The sequence below is a fragment of the Phycodurus eques genome, chromosome 6 (assembly GCF_024500275.1).
Source record: "Phycodurus eques isolate BA_2022a chromosome 6, UOR_Pequ_1.1, whole genome shotgun sequence".
NCBI lineage: Eukaryota > Metazoa > Chordata > Actinopteri > Syngnathiformes > Syngnathidae > Phycodurus > Phycodurus eques.
This window is the reverse complement of record NC_084530.1, coordinates 18,690,379-18,713,997: the sequence shown is the minus strand read 5'-3', so window position 1 is coordinate 18,713,997 and position 23,619 is coordinate 18,690,379. Positions and strand designations below refer to the sequence as shown.

The window sequence follows — 23,619 nt, the reverse complement described above, 5'->3', positions numbered from 1 at the left end:
TGCCGCCTTCCATTGTTGTTGTTGTTGCCGCCATGGTAACGGGTATATCTGAACGCGATGACCGGTGACACGTTTTCTGGTCCCTTTTCCCTGAGAGTGTTTGATTTTACAAGATAAAGCCCAGTGACCGTAAAGGACAGGATACGGTGATATTGTAATAAATGTCGTGAAGTGTTCCCAGTGGCAGACCGAGATACGATTTTAGGATTTTATGGCAGTAGTCTGACATAGTCCCATCGTGAAAGACGATTTGTCTTGTAGTCTGATCCATACATATCTTCTTCCTCAGCCTATGCACCTACCCAGCCCCTAATTTTGTTTATACTGGCATTACGGTAATAAACCGCCAACAAGCGTGCGAGGGCCGAGTCGACTGTACTATTGTTGTTACTGTAGTTGAGACGTTTACAAGGAGTACCTGAACGCAGCACCAGTCCGGTTCTTCCCGCGGCTCCATCCCGCTTCTTGCTCATTTCCCGGAGTCCATGTTGTTCTGTCAGCCCCAGCGAACAAGTGCCCCGACCCCAAAACTCTCACGTTGCAACTTTGTGTGCGAAGTGTCTGTGGAAGTGTGTTTGACCCCCCGCGAATCAACATGGCAGACTACCGGGACGACACCGGAGCTCGGGCCCTGCTCGCCCTGCAGTCGGCACCGTGCAGCCCCGTCCGAGTAGCGGTCACCTCGCACTCCTTCAACCACCACCAGCCCTCGCTCGCCTTCCTGGGTCCGCCGCTGACAGAAGCCTCCGCCGGGATGCGCCCCACTCGCCTGGCGTCTCCTCTCCCCCAGGCCCTGGCCAGACTGGAGGGCCGGGACTTTGAGTTTGTCATGCGCCAGAGGACGGTCACTATCGGTCGGAACTCGTCCCATGGCTCCGTGGACATCAACATGGGTCACTCGAGCTTCATCTCGCGGCGGCACCTGCAGCTCGGCTACGACGAGGCCAGCGGCTTCTCGCTGCGGTGCCTGGGCAAGAACGGCGTGTTCGTGGACGGCGTATTCCAGCGGAGAGGGGCGCCGCCGCTGCCGCTTCCCCGACAGTGAGTTCCGCCTGTAGCCTGTTAGCTTAGCATACGGACTAACACTCACATAAACGCGATTATTATCTCTATTAAAAGACGTTCTCCGTCAATATCGACTAATATGTACTTTAAAAGTTGTCGACTTGTTAGGTCCTCCGAGTTATTTTGAGTATTTTTCAGGGTTTTTCAGTTCACGGGAGTTGTGAAGTTTTGACAGTTAGCTAATTCAAAGCAAACGACCTGTACAAAGTTTATCACGGAATTCAATTTAGACTTAATTTATTTTTAAATGTATTTCTCAGGATTGAAATATTACTTAATAATTTCAAAAGAAGGGAACTGAATCGTCCCCCCCACTTCTTTTTCTTCGCTTCTATTTCCGGAGCAAGTGAATGAACTATAGCCGAGGTCGCGAGTGAGCACGTCTTACTTAATTCAGCAGCGCTGTTTCATTTTAAAGTTGACTTATTCGGCCGTGGAAAGAGCAACTTGAGTTGCTACCTTGTAACGTTTATTCAATAACTTTCGCGTGGGCACTGTGAGCTGACGTGTTGGTGTCAATGTAAACAAACGCACCCCTGTGAAGTCCACATGGGGCTCCCGTGCCGGGAGGTGCGTTTGTTTTGCTGTTGAAATGCTCGTTCCATGTAAACTTTGTCGTTAAACGTTTTTGTTTTATGTTTTACCCAAAGTGATGGTGCTTTGGTTGAATACAGTACCAACGACAAACTCGTTGAGGGCGTTTACGGTGTTGTGGCTGTCAATCAGACCGCTGTGGTGGGTTGGGGATCGATGGGGCGGGGCGGTACTCGTCGCTGATTGGCTACTTGCAAGGGTTTGGGGGCAGTTGGACCCGGAAGTAGAGTGTGGAATGAAAAGAAGCACATGGAATAAACACAAGAGAACATGTCCACACTGGGGCGAGTTTTAGCCGTACAATTGTTTGATTAAATTCATGTTAAAAAAAAAAAAAAAAAAAAAAGAATACATTTAAATGAATATATTTTGGGAAAATAAATGTAAATGAATGCAATAAATAATAGCAATAGTAATAATAATGCTCTGATGATTTGCAGAAATGGCATTAGTACTACTAAATAGAGAGATTTTTTTTTTCTGGGCCGATACCAATTTTTCGTAGTCTAGGAGGCCGAAAACCAATATTTGGAGCCATTATTCATTTGCAGTAAAAAGGAAAATGTTGATGTCAAAGTTTTGAATAACACAAATTCATACACTTTGTTTCAATGCCTTTAAGCATATTCGTTTATTAAACATCTTAGACAATAGACGTCTTTGTTTTAAAATTCGAACAAAAAGTGCAGGGAGCTCCCAGACTCAACAGCATGTCTTATAAAGTTAAATGAAAACTTAAACAAATAAATAGCTCCCTAAGGTTTTGTAAAGTAAATAGTTTTCCAAAATTTCAATATAACTGAAATGCTAATCTTTCAGTTATCTTTGTTTTAAGTTCAAACAAATAGTTCAGGGAGTTCCCAGGGTTAGCAGCATCTGCTATAAAGTTAACTGAACATTTTAGTAATTAAATAAATATTTCCCTGAAGTTTATCCAGTTTTAAATTTATCTCTTCACGGCGGTTGAATTTAAAAAAAAGAAAAGAAAAAAAGGGTGGCACGGTGGAGACTGGTTAGAGCGAGACTGGTTGGAGCGTCAGCCTCACAGTTCTGAGGACCCGGGTACAATCCCCGGCCCCGCCTGTGTGGAGTTTGCATCTTCTCCCTGTGCCTGCGTGGGTTTTCTCCGGGCACTTCGGTTTCCTCCCACATCCCAAAAACATGCATGAATTGGAGACTCTAAATTGCCCGTAGGTGTGACTGTGAGTGTGAATGGTTGTTTGTTTGTATGTGCCCTGCCATTGGCTGGCAACCAGTTCAGGGTGTACCCCGCCTCCTGCCCGATGACAGCTGGGATAGGCTCCAGCACGCCCGCGACCCTAGTGAGGAGAAGCGGCTTAGGAAATGAATGGATGGATGAAAAAGAAAAAAAGGCCAATGTCGATATGCGTCAGAATTCTACACTTGGGTTGTCGATAATCGGTCTATCCCTACTACTAAATGAATTGTATGTATTATAACTGCTGGAAGTGTTGCTGCTTTTGACTGCACTTCTTGAAGCACAGGCACTACTGGCTGAAAGGAATTCTAGTAGCCGCAAATTGGAATAAGAGTTCATTTCCCTTCAAAGTTAAACCTAACTTTTGTTGTTATTTGAAGCTTTTGGCTAATTATGGCCACGCTGAACAGGCATTTATTTGTTGTATCAGCTGAGATGTCATGAGTTCTACAGCTCTTAACAGTGGGGTTCAGTGTGTAGCCATGTCCCTCTTGATATTAAGACTGGTCTCCTCTTTTGAGACAGAGCTAGTGTTAGGGGATTTGTTTTTGTTTTGTCTCCTGAGTTAATACTATTGGAAGAAACCATGATGTTTTAGGGCAAATTTCACAAGCGAATTATTATATATTTTTTCCGCCTTTATTTCTCATTGTAGTATAGATTATTTGGCTTTGGTAGAGGTCTGTGTTTCTAGTAATTAATGACTAGGCGGGAAAAACACAAATATTCCACAAAAAAATATATAATTAAAAAAATGGGAAAAGTGAAATAATATTAGACATTGCAAAAAAAAAAACCACAATATTAGACAAAATATACAAATATTTTGATAAATACAAAATTCAGAAAAACACAGTTATGAAAAAATTACAAAAAGTATTAGAATACAAAATAACGTAAATAAAAAAATGGAAAAATGTCTGTAAAATTCTAAAGATCTGCACCACAAATATGAGATTACAAAATATTCGGAAAATACAAAGCTAGATAAAAAAATACTTAACTCAATGCAAATTACACAATAAAGAAAATATGAGACACAAGTATGAACATTATACAAAGCATTACACAAAATACAATCATTCAAACAAAAAATATTAGAGAAAATAAAACTAATAGTAAACGAGTATGATAACAATGTGATGATTCAAAATATAAGAAAATATTCAAATATTGCAACAAAAATAAAAATAAAAAACATCTTAAAATATTAGAAAAAATACAAACATTACAAGATAAGACAATAATACTAAAGAAATGACAAATGTATTCAATAAAATAATGGAGAAAAATACTAAAATATTAGCACTATACTAACATAGTATGACAAAACTACCAAAAATATTAGAATACAAGCTACTAGAAAAATGCAAAAATATTAGGATACAAAAACAATACAGAAATGATTGGGAAATATTACAGTACTATTGGGAATTTAGTTTGTAAAATATTAGAAAAAAATACCAAAATATTGGGGGATAAATATGAAAGTATGTTGATAAAATACACTAACACCAAAAAAGAACAAAATAATATTTGACAAAAATACAATAATAAAATAAATACCTTCACTGTGTGAGTCGCGTCTTCTTCTTCATTGTTGTTTTTGCTTTTATGCTTTGTTTTTCGTTTGTTTGCTGTTGCAGTCGGTGCTGGACATGCGAAGCTGAAAGACAACAAATACATTGGTACCTCGACTTACGAGTGACCCATCTTCGTTTTCGTTTTAGTAGAGCCAAACCATCGCATGGCCAATTTTAAAAAAAATATTTTATTATTATTTTTTGGGGGAGGGTCTTGTGTTATGAGTAATGTTTTGAGTTAGGTTCCTCGATTGTGGCAGCGAACTTCACACCATGCAGGAGTTTGACAGATGCTGAACAATTCTTCAAAAGAGAAGCCATGCGTGCTTGCTTCAAGCTGTTTATTGGCACTCCCAATTGAAGTTTACTGTCAAACTAAACATAAAATAAACATAATTACACATTGTGCATTTAAGCAAACCACATAACTAATCCTAACCCTACGAAGGTCTGGTAGCTTAATGCTAAAACACAATGCAAAGGACTGTAAATGAGCTAACGAAATTAGCATTGATTTTGCGCTAGTTATAAACCTTTTAACAACGGATATTTGAACACAAATGATGCAGCCACACATGCAGTACTCGCAGGCATATGTTCTTTATCTTCTGCAGAAAAACTACTAATATTACTTCTACCGATGCACCAAAATAAAAATTCTTGGCTGATACTGCAATGAGGAAACTAAGGCCGAAAACTGAAACACTGAAAGAAATTACTGTGCCAATTTTTAGTAAAATTGCGTTTATGGCTATGACTGCAGAGCTGCGAACCCTTACAAATCCACTTCCAGACAACAATTTATCATAAGTACCATGTTTTAAAAATTATGGCAAGAACATTACTGCAGGACAACTGTTCCACTATATTTTGTAATAGGATAAAAATAATTCTGCATACTGTTAAATTGCACAACATAATCATAACTTTAGGAGGCACGGTGGCCGACTGGTTAGAGCGTCAGCCTCACAGTTCTGAGGACCCGGGTACAATCCCCGGCCCCGCCTGTGTGGAGTTTGCATGTTCTCCCTGTGCCTGCGTGGGTTTTCTCCGGGCACTCCGGTTTCCTCCCACATCCCAAAAACATGCATAAATTGGAGACTCTAAATTGCCCGTAGGCATGACTGTGAGTGCGAATGGTTGTTTGTTTCTATGTGCCCTGCGATTGGCTGCCAACCAGTTCAGGGTGTACCCCGCCTCCTGCCCGATGACAGCTGGGATAGGCTCCAGCACGCCCGCGACCCTAGTGAGGAGAAGCGGCTCAGAAAATGCCAAACCCAAGTTATGACATTAACCTTTTTCAAAAGTTATTTTGTTTTGTTACGCTTGACAATTTTGCCCTACTCAGAACATTGGTGACAGAGTAGCATTTTAGAAATAGAAATCGGCCTGGTATAAAGTGCAAAGGGAATAGCACCTGCTCATGAGAAATGTGTGAATAGTGAATACTGTAAAAAAATGTATGCATGAATTCAGAAACCCGTGAACACAGCAGCAGAAAAAAATGTTTTTCCAATTTTGGTTGAAAAAGCCTTCTGTCTGAATAAATGTTTTGCTTCCTCGACATTTTGGGATAATTTGTAGACATTTTTCAAGTCACTTATAAAAAACCACTGCTGTACACTGATGCGGGTACACGACCACCTAGTGGTAAGATCCCGTCACTTGGCGGTAATTTTGTAAGGCAACAATGTATTATGGGAAATCTAGTTGATGGTGAATACACGTGTAAACTGCTCAATTGACTTATTTTAAAACCTTTCAAGGCCCAGCGGGCCACAAAATGACACAGCGGGCCACATTTGGCCACGGGCCATGAGTTTGACACATGCTTTTACAGTTGTTATTGTGTGCACAACAGTTGTTTTGTTGCCAGCTTGCAAGCTGTATCGTGTTAAAAGTACGTGAACATACCTCAAGCAATCCTTGAATTCAAGTCCTGCCCTAAGCACCGCTGACCTCCACCACGTTTTTCCCCGTTTTGTTCTTATCACACACGCGACGCGATCCATTGTTGTTGTAGTCGCCATGGTAACGAGTGTATCCGGTCACGTTTGAGTTGTCAAGATAAAGCCCAGTGATCGTAAAAAGACGGGATGCGATGGTATCGGAATACAAGATTTTATTGAGGTAGTCTAACAAAGTGGAATTATGAAAGACGAAATTTGTCTCGTAGTCTGAGCCAGGCATTACCTGTTGTCTGTCTCAGACGAATTGTCTGTCCCACACCGCCGACATGTTTTTTTTAATTTATTTTTTAAATAACTTTATTGGCGGTCAGATATTTACAGTACTCCATCAAAAACGACAGGCTAAAAATAAACTAAATGCGGAGTAAATGTCTTTTGCGGACATTGATCGAATCGGCGAATTATGACCATAAAGCCGATCAGCCGATCAACATAAAATGCTAATTATCGTCCGATACCGATCAAGCCGTTTACATCGGTGCAAAGTCTACTTATTTGCTGCCATGGAGGCGATGATTAGTGACTTATGCTGCGTTGATACCTGACGCAAAGCGAAAGTTCACTTCCGCAGCTCAGCAACATACCTATATTTAGCCGCCTTGGCTGTAGCTCGTAGGTACGTAGCTGCAGCAGTGTAAAATAGCGTGCAAAAAAGCATTCCCCCGTAGTCGCTGAACAACGGAAAGCAGCAAAGTTGGGCGACTGTTCAGTGTGGACGTGTCGATTTTTTAATTTTAAAAAAAAATAAATACAGTGTAGATGACCGCGAGCTGGCCGCGGTTTTAGATTGCGTCATAACAACATCCTGTTTTGGCCATTTTATTTCGGTGACAAATGTCTCTCGGCCGAAAGACAAAAATGCACTTTTCGGCCATCCATCCATATTTTCCGTACCGCTCATCCATTTTTGGCCGAAAATTCGGTGAAGCACCAATTACTACGGCTAAGGCTTTGTGTTCCACTGTCAAATCTATGTCTATTATGTGTACATAATACACATATGTATCCGTAGGGGATAGCAATCGCACCTGACGTCAAAAAGGGGAAATCTGTGGATAATTGACAGCCATTATAATTGCATTTAATTATTAAAAAATGTTAAACCCTGCAAAATTCTTGAATATGTGGCAATGAACAGCCATCCATCCATTTTCAACACCGCTTATCCTGGTCAGGGTCAAGGGGCGCTGGAGCCTATCCTGACTTCGGCCAAAAGGCGGACTACACCCTGAACTGGTCGCCAGTCAGTCGCAGGGCACATATAGACACGGACAACCATTCGCACCGTCACTGAGTGGGAACTGAACCCACGCTGCCCGCACCAAAGTCAGGCAAGTGTACCACTACACCGTCAGTGACTGGAATAAACAGCCATCACGCGTTTTCGGAGTTCTGACTGGTTAGCACATCTGCCACACTTCTAAGTACCTGGGTTCAAATCCAGCCTCGCCTGTGTGGAGTTTGCATGTTCTTCCCATGCCTGTGTGGTTTTCTCCGGGTACTCCGGTTTCCTCCCACATCCCAAAAACGTGCATGGTAGATTAATTGAAGTTTCTAAATTGCCCGTAGGTGTGAATGTGAGTGCGAGTGGCTGGCGACCAGTTCAGGGTGTACACCCCCTCTTGCCAACAATAACTGGGATAGGGTCCAGCATGCCTGCGACCCTAGTGAGGATAAGCAGTATGGGAAATGGAAGGATGGAAAAAGAGAAAAACTGAAAAAAAATTACAAATTGAAAAAAATGAAAATCTGCAAATACAGTAGATTAGTCCGTGGGTGCCAAACTGCGAGTATGTGGGGTCCACCGTATGTATTTATTATACTCCACCCTGGTGGCTAAGGCTTCCACGGCAGAAGGAGCAGTACAGTCTTCATTGAATTAAAGCATTAATTAACAATGCAAAGATGTTAAATTCTTTGTTATATTTAATGTTGTTTTTACAGTATATTTTTTACATTGTACAATACTGCAGAGTTCTATTTTTCTTTTTAATTAAAAACACGTAACACTTTTTTTGTTGTTGGTGTTTTTGGAGGGGGGCTGGAACGGATTAATGGCATTTTCATTCATTTCAATGGTGAAAAATGTTTAGAGATATGAGTGTTTTGTCAAGGTACTGTACAAATCTAAAGTTGGGTTTTAATGATAATTGCAATGTGAAACTAATACAAACCGCCTTCCTCTCCCTCTTTCTCTGCCACAGGTGCATGTTCCGCTTTCCCAGCACGGTCATCAAGATCCAGTTTGCGTCGCTCATCCCCCACGAAGAGCAGCGGGAGAAGGAGACGCCCTCGCCGCCCATGCGCCCACTCGTGCCTCACATCTCCCCACTCAAGATCAGCATTCCAACCGCGCAGCAGCATGAAGAACACATCAGGGCGTTCGGTTCACCGCTGCCGTCGCCTACAGGCACCCTCAGGTACAGACACACACACACACACACACACGCAACACAAGTAAAAATAAATAGCATGGCGTGTTGGAGTATTTATACATATGCATAGAATCCTGATCAGGCTATTGCAGCCTGTTAAAGCCGCAGCATGTCATCATATCCGGGCGACTGCATATACAGTGCTGTGAAAAAGTATTGGGCCCCTTCTCAAATTCTTATATTTTTGCATAGTTTCTCCACTTTAATGTTTAAGGTCATCAAACAAATGTAAATATCAGAGAAATATAACTCAAGTTAACTTAAAATGCTGTTTTTAAATAGCGATTTCATTCAGTAGGGAAAAAAAACCTATTCAAAGTTACGTGGCCTTGGGGTGGTTGTTCTCCATGGCCTTGCCGTTCTGCCAGAGGAGGGACTTGAAACTCCTTCTGACAGGGGACTCTGCCAGACGTTCCCAACAGACACTCGCAATACATTTGGGTCTGCCACGTCGGACCGGCATCTTCCTCCACCACCGGAGCCAACTCACCACCAGGTGGTGATCAGTTGACACCGCCGCCCCTCTCTTCACCCGAGTGTCCAAGACATGCGAAGGCAAGTCCAATGACATGACCACAAAGTCGATCATCGAACGGCCTAGGGTGTCCTTGTGCCAAGTGCACATATGGGCCCCCTTATGTCTGCACATGGTGTGCGTTACGGACAATCCGTGACAAGTACACTCAGCGTGGGTAACTCCAGAGTGGAAAAGAGTCCAAAACCTCTCAAGAGGACGGGTACTGAGCCTAAGCTGTGTGTGGAGGTGAGCCTGACTTTGTCTACTCGAAACTTCTCAACCTTGCACACCAACTGAGGCTCTTTCCCTGCCAGAGAAGTGACGTTCCACATCCCTAGAGCCAGCTTTGGCTGCGACCTAGCTCTCTATGCGTCCGACCCCCTTGGCCCCTCCCACGGGTGGTGAGCTCATGGGAAGGGGAACCCACGTTGCGTCTTCGGGCTATGCCTGGCCGGGCCCCATGGGTGCAGACCCGGCCACCAGGTGCTCGCCTTCGAGCCCCACCTCCAGGCCTGGCTCCACACGGCAGCCCCAGTGACTCGCGTGCGATCAAGGAAAACTGTGGTGCATTTATGTTCATCATCATAAGGGGTCATGTGAGTGCTTTGTCTGGTCCCTCACCTAGGACTTGTTTGCCATGGGCAACCCTACCAGGGGCGTAAAGCCCCAGACAACTTAGTTCCTAGGATCATCGGGAGACACAAACCCTCCACCCCGATAAGGTGACGGCGCAGGGAGGGGATATTTGACTTTAACATGATGAAAATAATTTAGCAAGTATTTGAATGAGGTGTATATCTAACAGCAGTTTTCCATAATAATACATATTTACACTGCAAAAAAAAAAAGCAAGTGGCACAAGTTGTTTAATGAAATAAAATGTAAAAAATAAAATAAACGTGAATTGTTGGGACTGCAGACTAGGATGTAAGCGATGATGTTTATTTTGTCGTGTGCATAGACGAGTGCGTACATGCTCTTTGTTTTCATGGAGGTTATTCAAAGTGCAGCCTGACGTGACCGCTCAGAGGACTTTGCTGTCTTACATCATGTGACTCTGTGTGTGAGTCTCAATATATATCGGTGTGTGTAATGTTGACATGTGCTCATTCATATCTCACACAGTTATGCCTTCTTGGTTGAACATTAACTCTTTATGGTCAGCGTTGCTATTTGTTGGTGAGAGCACCCACTTGTGGCACGTAAGTGTCACTGCAGCACTTACCCAGTTTGCGCATGCCTTATATGGCAGGGCAGCAGCTACAAGTTGCCTGATTGGTGGAGGAGAGGATTGTTTTGCTTTGGATGTATTTTTTTTAATGGCTTCCACTGGTGGTTTCCTCTGCTAGTCCCTCCTCCTACACACAGACACGCACAGTTGTGTGTCCGTGCGTGCGTGCGTGTGTGTGTGTGTGTGTGTCTGTCTATGTACAACAAGACTATTTGTGTGTGTAATCAGTGGATTAGAGTTTTAAGGGGCGCTCAGCACCCAATCACAATGTCAAGCATACTCACACAGTTACTTTGCAATCAACACATTTTATTCTCGTGAGATTACGACTTTTTGCCTCCAAAACTATGACTTTATTCTTGTAAGCCCTTGACTTTTTGCTCCAATAATTGCAACCGTAAAAATTAAGACTTTTTATCTTAGAGGAGATCAAATTTAATCCATGAAATAACTAACTAACTTTCTATCATGGAAAAATACGAGTATTGTCGTAAGAGGACAACTTTTTATCCAGAAAACAATAATTGTTGTTTTAGTAAATTTATGACTTTATCCACCTCCAAAAAATACAACTTTATTCTCGTAATATTGCTACTTTTATCTCTGGAAAATAGCACTTTATTCTGTTTGATTTCGACTTTTTAACCCCCCAGCATTTGACTTTTTTTCCTTGTTATATTAAGACTTTTATGTTACGAAAAATATAACGTTTTCTCATTTAATTATGGTTTTTTATCTTGAAAAAAAAAGACTTTTTTTCTCGTAATAACAAAACATTTTATCACTGAAAAGTACATCATCATTTTATTGTCTACAGAACGACTTCATTCTTGTAAGATTATGATGACTTTTTAAAACTTTTTATTTATGCTACAGAGATAAACAAACAGTGAGAAAAATTCACTTGTCTCATAACTTGCTACATATATACGTACATAGGTATATATTATATTTCAATCTGATTCAATCTTTCTGAGACTAAGAATATGGGTTAACTATTAGACCACCTAAGTTAACATTTCTTAACATGATAATTCAAAAATGATATGACAACAACTCTCTAGAAAAACAAGAAAACAAACAAATATATAGAAATGTAAAAAATGTAAGCTTATGGCATTTTATCTGGACAGATACGACTATGCTTATAAGATTATATTATTTCAAATAAATAGAATTATTCTCGTCAGATTACGACTTTTTATCCTGAAAAACAAGACTTTATTCTCATATTACAATTTTATAACGGAAAACACGACTTTATTCTTGTACAATTGCAACTTTTTTTCTATACAACGTTGTTGTTTTTTTCGCCGACAAAATGACGACTGTTCTTGTGAGGTTGATTTAAAAAAAAAAAAAAAGAAATACGATATTATTTTTGTAATATAATGAATTTTATGTTGAATAAATACTGCATGACAATTCTCCTAATACTACGACTTATATTTTAGAGACTTTAATTGGCTAATGAACGTCAAAAGTTGACCTTTTAACAAACGAGCAACAAGCTAAGCGCACTCGAGCTACAAAAGCTAACAGCAGCCTCCAGCAAATGAGCTTGTTTATAGAGAAAGTGCTCTGTGTGTCTGCGCGTGCGTATATGCGTGTTGCTAATGCCAAATCAGAGCCGCGTTGTTGACTTTGCAAAGAGCAGCAGCTGTTGTTGGTTGTCCAACATGGATGCTGGCCAATAATTAACATACTTTACTGATTATTGTTGTGCGAGAGAGAGTGTGTATGTGCATGTGCGCATGTCTGCTTTATGTTGAGTCTTGTTGGTACTGAAAAATACAAGTGGAGCCTTGCGATGATGGCTGTTTTCTTGTAACGCTGCAACTTTTTACCTCGAAAAAATAAGACTTCAAAAGAATTGAAAAAAATCTGAAATTATTTTCATAAGATTACAGCTCTGTCTCAAAGAAAATACAGTTTTATTCTCCAAAGAGAGAGATATTTATTTAGAAAAAAACAAACACATTTACTCTCACAATATTGTGACTTTGCATTTAGAAAAACAGAAAAAGTTACTGTCGTAATATTGTGACTTTGTATCTTGAAAATTCCCACTTTATTCTGACAATATTACAACTTTTCATAATGGAAAAATGCAGTTTTATTCTTGCTTCTGACTTTTTTCTTGCAAAAAGAAAACTTGTTTTTTTATAATCTTATGACTTCAAACAAATATGCGACTTTATTCTCAAAACATTTCACAGATTAGAATAATTTTATAGATTTTTGTTTTGTTTTGTGTTTTTCTCAAGAAATGCAACTTTAGTAAGATTTATATTAGAAATATTACCTTACTCTCACAATTTTCAGACTTTTTACCTTGAAAAAAATATGTATTTCCTGTTACATCTCAATAAATTAGAGTATGGTTGAAAAATTTATTTAGATTGCTTATTATGTAGTAGTCTAGTTTCTAGAGATGGTGAATGTTGGCTTTTAATTTGCTGTAAGGTATAATCATTAAAATTATACATATACAGTATGTTAAAAAGATCCTGAAATATTTTACCCTGAGTGTGTGTAGTACATCTCTATAATGAGTTGCACTTTTAAAATGGAACTACTTAACTAAATGAAGTTTATGATAGTATTGTAATGTATTGGGATGTACTTGTCTTCTAGTAAGATTGCAGCAAATGCTTCTGTTGGAAAATACATTTTTTCGGATTTAATTTCTCTGAAAAAATACGACCTTATTTTAGGTTACGACTTTTTTTTTTGAAAAAAATGCAAAATTTATCCTTGAAATCTTTTGACTTAAAAAAAAAAAATTGGAAATTCCAACTTTTTTCTTCCCCCCAAAAAACTGACTTTATTCTCATAATATTTCAATTGTTTTTTTCTCACTCGCTCTTTCTCTCAGCGTTCCCAATTCGTGCCCGGCGAGCCCTCGCGGCGCCGGGTCGTCGGGCTACCGCTACGGCCGCAACGTGACCAGCGACCTGCAGCTGGCGGCCGAGTACGCCGCCAAGGCCGTGTCGGAGCAGAGGCGGAACGTCGTCGAGCTGCGGGCCGCGGCCGGAGAGCCCCGAGGGGAGTCAGCCGGCGGCGGCGGTGAGGACAGCCCCAAGGTGATGAAACCCTTTCAGATTACGGCACCTTGACTTAAGAGGGACTTACGAGTTTTTTTTTTGACTTATGAACCATCGCTTTTTTGCTTTGTGTTGGGAACCAAAATTTGAGTTAGAACTGAGCTTCAGATACGCTGCCGTTCAAGAGAAGTGAAAAACAACTGGAACAATTAAGGTACTGTGATGCCCTCACATGTGGGCAAGGAGAGCTTTAGTCAGTGATGCACTTTGAAACATGTACTGAAACCCACTTATCTGTATTTCATTCTTAATATATTCATAGGAACTATCTAGGTCTGCAACAACAAATCAATAAAATGGATTGAAATTGAGAATGAAAAGTGAATTTTAGTATCAGTTTGTTGTGTCGGGTAATTATTACATCATTCATCCCGTGGTGTCATTCATCCCTGTGCACGTCTTAGCCTCTTTGGGGCGGTGTGGTACACACATGCAGGTAAGACAACTTCATCAGATAAAAGACCAGAAGAAGAAAGTCGAGAATGAACTGCTTTAAATACAACTCGTTTTTCCACAGAGTAGGAAGCATATACAGACAAGAACCAAATTGTTAGTACCCATCTGTTCATGAAAGAAAAACCCATAGTGGTCACAGACAAAATTGGAATCTGACAAAATTAATAATAGATAAAAATGTAATGAAAATTGACCAATGAAAATCAGACGTTGCTTTTGAATTCTGGTTCAACAGAATTATTTAAAAAAACAAAATCATGAAACAGGCCTGGACAAATATACCTGCGTGTGATATAATGTACATAATATAACGACAGAGGTCTGCTACTTTGGGTGTCGAATACGTATAGATTTGGATGACCTGAATGATGGTAAATCGAAACAGATCCTTCCCCACTTGTCATCTGACATCTTTTGTGCGTTTTGTGTCCAGGATGAGTCCAAACCTCCGTATTCGTACGCTCAGCTGATCGTCCAGGCCATCTCCTCGGCGCCCGACAAGCAGCTGACGCTCAGCGGCATCTACGCCCACATCACCAAACACTACCCCTATTACCGCACCGCAGACAAGGGCTGGCAGGTTTGTGGGCGCAGGCGCTGTCATCTACACACTGCCAACACACACCTGAACGCAACGTTTAACATCAATTACCCCCTTTCACACCGCCTGTGAAAGCTGACGTTAACGTGACAAAGGAGATGTTTTGCAACTTTCTGTCGAACAAATACGACTATATTAATGAAATATTATGACTTCGATTTGCCATAAAAACATTATTCCCCCCAAAAATATACAACTTAATTTTTTTTTTTTTTCTCCCCCACATTTTTTGGGAATATTCTGACTTTTATCCATCAATTCGTTTTCTATACTGCTTGTCTTCAGTTGTAAAAGGACTATTCACCCCAAAAATGCAACTTAATTATTGTAAAAGTTATGACGTTTTATCTAAAAATAAATAGGACTTCATTCTCATTTATTTCCCAAGAATATAAGCCTTATAATTCATAAAATGTTTTTCTTTTCCCCCAAAAAACTTTATTCTCATATGATTCAAATTATTTTTCTACAAATATTGACCTTCCAATTTTGAATATTACGAATTTTTTCTCCCAAAAACACTAGTAATACTCGTAAGACTTAATACCAAAAACATTTACAAACATTTTGTCTTAATTTTTGTAATATTGAAATTTTCTCCCAAAAATTGACCTTATTAAAAAAAGCGGGCTTTATTCTCATAATATTGTGACTTTTTATCTAAAAATGAATTCCACTTTACGCTAAAATTGTAATTTTTTTCCACCAAACCTATACAACTTAAATTTAATAAAACAACAAATTTTCCTCCCAAAATACTAAAAGTACTTTTAATAATTTAATAATAATAATAATAGAACTTTTAATAATAAGAAATATGAAATATGACTATTTATATAAGCATATGACTTTTAATTTGCAAACATTTTGATTTAATTCTCATGGTATTACGACTTTTTCTCCCCCAAAAGACTGTATTTTAAAGTACTTTTTTCCTCGTAATAGTAAAACCTTTAATCTTGAAAAAATATTCCTTTGTTCTCATAAGATTCTTCCACCCCCCCCAAAAAAAAAAAATATACGAATGAAGTATTGTCAGTTGTTGTTGTTCAAGTATGGATTTTGTGGTGAAAGCGTTCGTTGTGGTCTTCAGAACTCCATCCGACACAACCTGTCGTTGAACCGCTACTTCCTGAAAGTGCCGCGTTCGCAGGAGGAGCCGGGAAAGGGCAGCTTCTGGCGCGTGGACTCGGCCTCAGAGAACAAGCTGGTGGAGCAGGCCTTCCGGAAGCGGAGGCAGAGGGGCGTGGCCTGCTTCCGGACACCCTTCGGTCCCCTCTCGTCCCGGTAAGCGCCTGAAGACATGTTTGGTTTTTGGAGATACACATTTTTTTTTTTGTTATGTTTTGAGTTGCGAACAAAAATTTGAGTTACAAATGGTGGAAGCGAACTTCTCAAGAAGCAGCTGATAGTGAACAATTGTTCAAAAACGAGGCCAGATGCTTTATTTAGGCTATTTACTTCCATTCCCAGTTGACATTTGATTATAAAACAAAGAGAATTACAGGATGTTTATTTAACCAAACCACATAATTTTGTCTCATGAAAGTCCATTAGCTTCATGCTAATACATTATGGAAAACACCATAGATGGGCTAAGGAAGCTCGTATTGATGATGCGGTAGTTCTAACCTTTAAAGCAACGGCTATTTGAACACAAAGGGTACAGCAACACATGTAGACAGACAATACAACAATTTCACAGGCATACATTCTTTATCCTCTGCAAAAAAACAACTAATATTACTGCATCGTACTGAGTCGCTTAGTTGTGAATTCTTCGTTTATTATGAATGTCTGTGTTGTACTACCCTCTAGTGGCCAAAGCACACCCACCAGAAAAAGCACAATTCCGATTCCTGTTGCCATTTTTTCATTTTGTATTTTTCAGGCTAAAATTGAATCTGATTCTAAATGTGAAATCAAACTTTTTTTTGTTTTTTGTGTTGCATTTAAGAATGATTAGATTTTTTGTAATCTTTCAATAACGAAATAATATAACTTTATTGTCCAAAAACACTTTTTGTACTCTTCCAAGATGTATTCATCAAAAATAAGACTTTATCCTTATAAGATTCCGACTTGTAAGCTGAAGAAAATTCGACTTAATTTGTGCAATATTTACACGGTTTTGTCTCCATAAATTTATTCTCTTCTTTATTCTCCGAATCAAAAATGGAAAGAAGGAACGCTATACAGATTACTGTGTTTTCACGACCATAAGGCGCACCGCATTAAAAGGTGCAGTCTCAGTTACGGGGTCTATTTCTGTATTTAACACATACATAAGGCGCACCGTATTAATTGGCGCAGGCATGGTAAAACATACGCTAGCTTAAAACATGCGGTAGCATGCGTGCACGCTAAAAACAATGTTTTTAAAAAGGCAGTGGGAGCAAAACTGAGTTCGGTTGTACTTTATTGAAGTATTTAACAATGTACTCACGTTATGTTTTATATACAACAACATTTATAGATTTTGGAACTCGGTGCACACATAAGGCGCGCCGCGCCGTCCATTTTGGAGAAAATGTATGACTTTTAAGTGCGCCTTATGGTCGTGAAAATACAGTATGTGGAACTCTTGGGTAACCATTTTGTTTTGTTTGTCCTTTCCGCTCCTTGCTCTCGCATGATTGGACAGGACGAAGTAAGTCGCCCTTACTTTTACGCTTACACTCACGCTACCATCTTGATGTTTGTTTGTTTGTTTTTGCAGGAGTGCCCCCGCGTCGCCCACCCACCAGGGACTGCTTTCACCAACGTCCAGCGGGCTGCAGACCCCCGAATGTCTGAGCAGGGAGGGGTCCCCCATCCCTCCGGACCACCACGAGCAGCTGGCGCACAAGCTGGCCGCCGTGCCCGAATATCGATACTCGCAGAGCGCGCCAGGTCAGCTCCTACAAACAAGTCAATATCTTATACTAGGATATGAAATTCCCTTTTAGAAAGGACTTTTTTTCTTGTAGATTTTGTCTTTTAATCTTGGAAAATTATGAAGTTTCTGTAAAAATAACTTTCTTACAATTTGATCGGGTTTTTTTATTTTTTTAGTCTAAAAAGTCTCGTAATATTAAGTTAATTTAAAGTAACGTTTTTCTAAAATTATGACTTGTAGTATTAATTTAATATTTAGAGGGTTTCAATATTTTTAGTGGGCACAGGTGTCCCAGATCCTCACCAAAACATACTGTTGTTAATAACTTAATACTTAACATGACTTCATCTGGAAAAAACGCGATTCTCGTAAAACTGCACATTCTTTGATCACAAAATATGTTTTGTCTAATATGACTTTTTATCTCGGACAAATAACGAATTTATTCCTCAAATTATTATATTTTATCTCAACACAGTCCGACTTTATTCTCATAACATGATGCCTATTGAGCTTCAAAAGCTACTACTTTATACACCCCAAATACGGCTTAATTCTCATAATACCATACATTTTAATGTTGAAAAAGTATGATTTTATTCTTTAAAGATTGCGACTTTTTTCTCCCCAACATACTTTATTTTCATTTTCCTTTTTCAATAAAAACTTTATGTCTTGTAACATTATGATTTTGTTATCTCCCCAAAAATACAACTATTCTCACAAAATTTGAACTTTTTACCTCCAAAATAAGGAAATCTTTTCATAAGATTACGACTTTTTACCTCAAAAAAGACACCTTTATTCATGTTACATGAAAACGTTTTATCTGGGAAAAAATCACAAAATTCCAACTTTTATCTCCCAACAATAAGATTTTTTTACATTGAAAAATAAGGATTTATTATTGTAATGATATTACTTTTCATCTAAAAAAAATCTTTACTCTTGTAAAATTGTGATTGTTTATCTCAATAAAATTGAGCTTTATTCTCGTGAGATTACGACTTTTTATCTTGAAAAAATACTCCTTTATTCTTTATTGAAAAGTTTTCTTTCCCCCCCCCCCCAAAATTGTATGACGATTCTTTAAAGATTGTAACTATTTTTTTTCCCCAAAAAAATATAATTCCATCCTCGTGACTTTTTTTCTCTGAAAATGTTGACTCTTCCTCTGAGATGAAGACTTTTTGAATACAATTTTCTCATTTGATTACGATTTTTTAAATCTGAAATATACCACTTTATCGTCATCAGTTTATGACGTTTTACCCAAACAATTTCTTTATTCTTGTAATATTAAAATTTATTTACAAAAAATGACTTTTCTCGTAAGATTGACTTGAGCCTAGATTATGAATTTATTCATGTAATATAGGCTTATTCCTCTCTGAAAATGTTGACTTTTTCTTGATGATTAGAGTTTTTTTCCATCTTAATTATGATCGCTTTATCTTCGCACGGCAAAATTCCGACTTTTTATCTGGAAAAAATATGACAACATTATTTTCTTGGGTGAAAAAAACACTTTTAAGATGAGAACTTTTTATTTTATTTTTTTGGCTGTGGAAAGTTGGCTTTTATTCTTGTAAAATTGTGACTTTGTTTTGTGGCGTGTCCACGTAGGGTCTCCGGTCAGCGCTCAACCAGTCATCATGGCGGCGCCGCCTCACCCGAGCGGCGCCCTCGGCAAAGCCCTGGCGCTCTTCCCGGGGGGCAGCGGCCAGGTCCACCTTCTCCACAACCCGCCGCCATCGTCGTCGTCTTCGCTCACCATGCTGCGCGTGGTCACCACCGGTGCCACTCCCAACGGCTACTGCGCCCCTTCGCTGGCCAACGCGGGGCTGGGTGGCGGCGAGCTCAGAGGTAGGTCCAAAAAAGAGGCGGGGGCTAGCATCATGATTGACAGCTGCTTTCTGAGTGGCACGTATGTCAATTATTTATTTGCAGGAGTACAGTTGCGAACTTGTGGTAAATAACTACACTAATACATCTTTATTCTTATAAGATTACGACAAAATACAAGTTTTTATTTTTTCTGTCTGGAAATAATCCAACTTTATATAACATAACATATATTTTATGGCTTTTTATCAGACAAATACAACTTTATGCAACTGCGAGTTTTACCTCCAACAAAATCTGACTTTATTCTATGGAGGGCTGCACAAATAATCAAATTTTAATCGGGATTGCGGTTTTGGCTGCCACGATTAAATGAGCCTAATCGTCTGCGATTTTTTTACATTTTAAAATGCGGGCACTGCTGCATGTGAGAAGTGGTTCATTTGCGGCAGTGCCCGCAATGCAGTCAGCCAGCCACCAAGGGGGCGAACGTATGGTTAAGGCTTTATTCAGGGCCGCACAGAGCTTCGTGGCCAACTTCAAAATAAAAGCTTAAAATGGCATTGATGTCCAACGTCACAATATATGAAGTTTTATTTTGAAGTTGGCTCTCTCAGCACGGTGGCGGAGAGGCGGCGTGTCACGGTAAGACACGATTAACAATCGTTGTAGCTAGCGGCTGCCTTGACTTGAACGTTTCGGCTCGCCTGACCTCAGGGTAATAGAGAGGGAAATCACAACTGTCGAGTTCTTTGCAGTTTGCGGCCGTGCACGACTGACCAACGGTCAAGCAGAACAACGGAGACGTACCCGTCCTCGACAAATCACAATATTGACGGTGATTCTCGCATGAAAAGTCATTGCTTACAGCCTAATGTCCAATGTCTTCCATTAAGTTGCAATTCGTGATTGCACTTTGTAAAAGCATATTTATTGAGTTAGCCGTTGCTAAAGTAGAATCCTTTGTGGATACATTTATTTTTTTATCATCTATCTTTTATTCTTATTTAAAGAATCATTTTGCACTGAAATCTCATATCGATTGTTGAAAAGTAGTGCAATCAAAATAAAGATTTTTCCCTAACGAGGCATAATCGTGATTAATAATCATGATTACAATATTAATACAAATAATTGTGATTATTATTTTGGCCATAATCGTGCAGCCCTACTTCTATCTATCGAGCTCAACATTTCAGCTTCTCAACAGTAAATATTGTCAGACTTCTGTAGTCAACATTTTTGTCTGTTTTCTGACAGATGTTACGGACCATACCAGTAAACATAACATAATCAATCGACGTATGTTCATTTTCTGCGCGGTCAATTTAAAAAAAAAATGTCCTGGGTTTGAATAAAGGGTAGGACATTTAGAAAATGTTTTTTTTTTGTTTTTTTTATCCGAGTCATTGATTAATCGACAAATCAATCGACCGATTAATGGATTATCAAAATAACTGTTAGTTGCAACCCTAGTTGTTAGTCAAGGAAGCGCTGTATAGTTGATCAAACTGTAACAAATGCACGTCGTCTTCTTCTTGATGATCTTCGATGTGGCATTTTTGCGGCGGTCAGAGGCGCAGCTGAAGCGAGAGCTGGTGATCCAGACGGTGGACGGCGGCGCACAGGGGGCGGACTCGCGCAACCTGGACACACGGAACATGGCGCTGGGGCTGCATCAACTTCCCGTGCATCCCGTTACCCACAACGGGAAGCACACCAACGCCGCATTTGCCACGGCAACCAGCCTCGCTGCTTTTGCTTCAGGTACGTGTTTCCGTCCGTCCCCCTGAAAACTCATGCATAAAAAAGAATATTCATTTTACGTTGCTTTGCTGAGATTTTATGATCTTATTCTTACCCTCATCAAATAAAAGAATACAACTTTTTTGGGGGGGGGGGTTATATCTTGTCAGATTGTTTTTTAAAATGTGACCTTTTTTTCTTGAAATAAGATTTTATTTTGGGGAAAATCCTTGAAGATTGACTTTTTTTTCTCAAAAAGACACTTCATTTTTGTCAGATTATTTGGATTTTTTTCTCAAAATGGTTTGTCATTTTGAAGATAAAAACTGTAAAAATGGCTGTGACTTAAATATTTTAAATTTATGGATTATTTCCTTGAAGGAAATAAAGGTTTTCCTTAAAGATTACAACTTTTTCAGATTTTTATCCTAAAAAAAAAAAAACACACAAAAAAATTATTGTTGAGTTGAAGTTTCTTTCCCCTTTACGATTATAGTTTTTCTCTTTGGAAAAAAATAAATCTTGTACGATTATGGCTTTGATTTGTCCCGATAAGGTGATTCTTTTTTTTTTCCTTACAATATTTTTCATGGGGGGAAAAAAAATTCTTGTAAGATTCTGCCTGTTTATTTCAAAATGTTTACTTTTAAGATTACTATTTTTGGGGGGTAAGGATTACATCTCTATTTTAGTTAAGATTGCAACTTTTCTCTTAAAATATGGATTTATTCTCTATAGATTACAGTTTTTTCTTTAAAAATATCTGGAGGATGTAACATTGCAACTTTTGAACTAGTAAAAACATCCAACTTATTGTTAAGTTATTGACCTTGGTAAAACAAATTCTTGGAAAGAATTACGACTCATCTTTTTATCTGAAAAAAAATTACTTTTCCTTGGAGACTCAAAGTTTTTCTTGAAATAATATTACTTTATTCTCAATCGATTGCTGATTTCTTTCTCAAAAAATTTGAAGACTTAACATTACAACATTTTATCTCGAAAAACATCTCGCTGTAGATGTTGCTCTATTTCTTGAAAAAACTTCCTACAAACCTTTTGGGATATTATGACTTTTAACTTCCAAATTGAAGGTGAAATTTTTGCAGAATGTTACAGGAGTGTAGATTTTTCCATCTTTACCCTGTATTGCGCTAGAGTTAGCATCAGCGAGCAGTGTATCTTTTTTTTCTTTTTACAATTTTGAACAATGGAAACGCGTCTTACCAGCTGCCTCGCCTTCCTTCGTCTCCTCCAGGTCTAAGCAGTCCTCTCCAGATTTTGGCAGCTCAGGCCTCCAGCTCTCCTCCGGTTCTGGTGTGTCGTCCGCTTTCCGCCGAGCAACCCAGCGGGGGCAACGAACCTCAGGTCAAGCGGTCCAAGATGGACGACGGCGAGGGGTCCGCCGCCGTTGCCACCCAGCAGCCTGTTATCGTCGCTGTGACTCCACAATGCCAAGAGCCCAGGAAGTGAGCTCTCTCAAAAAAGGGGCCTGAAGGGAATTTTGTTGTGAAAAAAATCCAACTTAAAACAAAACAAAAAATGGAAGCAAACACTACTTTCAGACTTTTTCGTGAACGCAGAAATGGGATTACTGGGTCGCCAAGAAGACGAAGACTTTGACGTCTCGGTTGGCTAAATTATAGCAATCATTTTTAAAAACTAAAGTAAAACAGTGTCTTTGTTTCGGGTTAGCAAAGCCATTGTTTTAAATTAGCAGATGAAAACAAGAAAAAACACGCAATGTAACCCTTTCAAAACAACAAAAATGCCTTAAAAAGATTTCTACACTTTGTCGTTTTTATATTAACCTTTAGAGCTTTTTAGAATGTCAACGCGACATTAGCTGCGCTAGCCGAGCCACCATGCTAACGTCGCTCTTAGAAGCTATTTTTTCTTAAAACATTTTGTGTAAGAAAAACAACAAAAAACACATGCGTAATTAATACATTCTAGAAAGATTACTATGTATTTTTTGTAAACGTCCCACAGTTGTGATTAAGACGAATGTTGTCGCACAAAATTAAAGCCACATTGACTCAAAACACTTTTCTTGTCTTACTGTCTTTTTTTGCCCTCCTTGACTTGACGGGAAGTAGTGACTCCCATTTTCCGTGCGGCACCTATCTCAGCTGACTCCGGGCGAGAGGCGGCGTATACCCGGGACTAGTCGCCAGCCAATCCCAGGTCACATATCAACAGCCAACCATTTGCACTCACATTCACACCTACGGGCAATTTAAGTTTTCAATTAACCTACCATGCATGTTTGAAAGTTAAACCCACACAGGCATGGGGAGAACATGAAAACTCCCCACAGACTGCGGCGCTGGGATTTGAAACCCGGTCCTCAGAACTATGAAGCAGATGTG

The 23,619-nt window shown here is 39.3% G+C and overlaps 1 protein-coding gene and 1 long non-coding RNA gene across 2 annotated transcripts; one reads left to right on the top strand and one right to left on the bottom strand.

Annotated features, from left to right (window-relative positions):
- Positions 1-509: 509 nt before the first annotated feature.
- foxk1 (forkhead box K1) lies at positions 510-23,311 on the top strand. The gene is made up of 9 exons (XM_061678667.1): positions 510-1,041; positions 8,636-8,851; positions 13,493-13,700; positions 14,611-14,757; positions 15,872-16,065; positions 17,498-17,670; positions 19,283-19,522; positions 21,077-21,268; positions 22,506-23,311. Exons 1-9 carry the CDS (start codon positions 596-598, stop codon positions 22,718-22,720), a joined length of 2,031 nt encoding a protein of 676 aa, XP_061534651.1. The 5' UTR covers positions 510-595; the 3' UTR covers positions 22,721-23,311.
- Positions 19,683-22,983, bottom strand: LOC133403631 (uncharacterized). The gene is made up of 2 exons (XR_009768714.1): positions 22,475-22,983; positions 19,683-21,290 (listed from the first exon to the last, which is right to left on the bottom strand). It is a non-coding gene; the product is annotated as an uncharacterized LOC133403631 (long non-coding RNA).
- Positions 23,312-23,619: the final 308 nt, after the last annotated feature.

Bases quoted from the DNA above. Each gene is read 5' to 3' on its own strand.
- foxk1 (XM_061678667.1), top strand. From the start codon at position 596: ATGGCAGACTACCGGGACGACACCGGAGCTCGGGCCCTGCTCGCCCTG. The intron at 13,701-14,610 runs GTGATGAAACCC...TTTTGTGTCCAG, and splicing joins GCGGTGAGGACAGCCCCAAG to GATGAGTCCAAACCTCCGTA. The intron at 21,269-22,505 runs GTACGTGTTTCC...CGTCTCCTCCAG, and splicing joins CCTCGCTGCTTTTGCTTCAG to GTCTAAGCAGTCCTCTCCAG.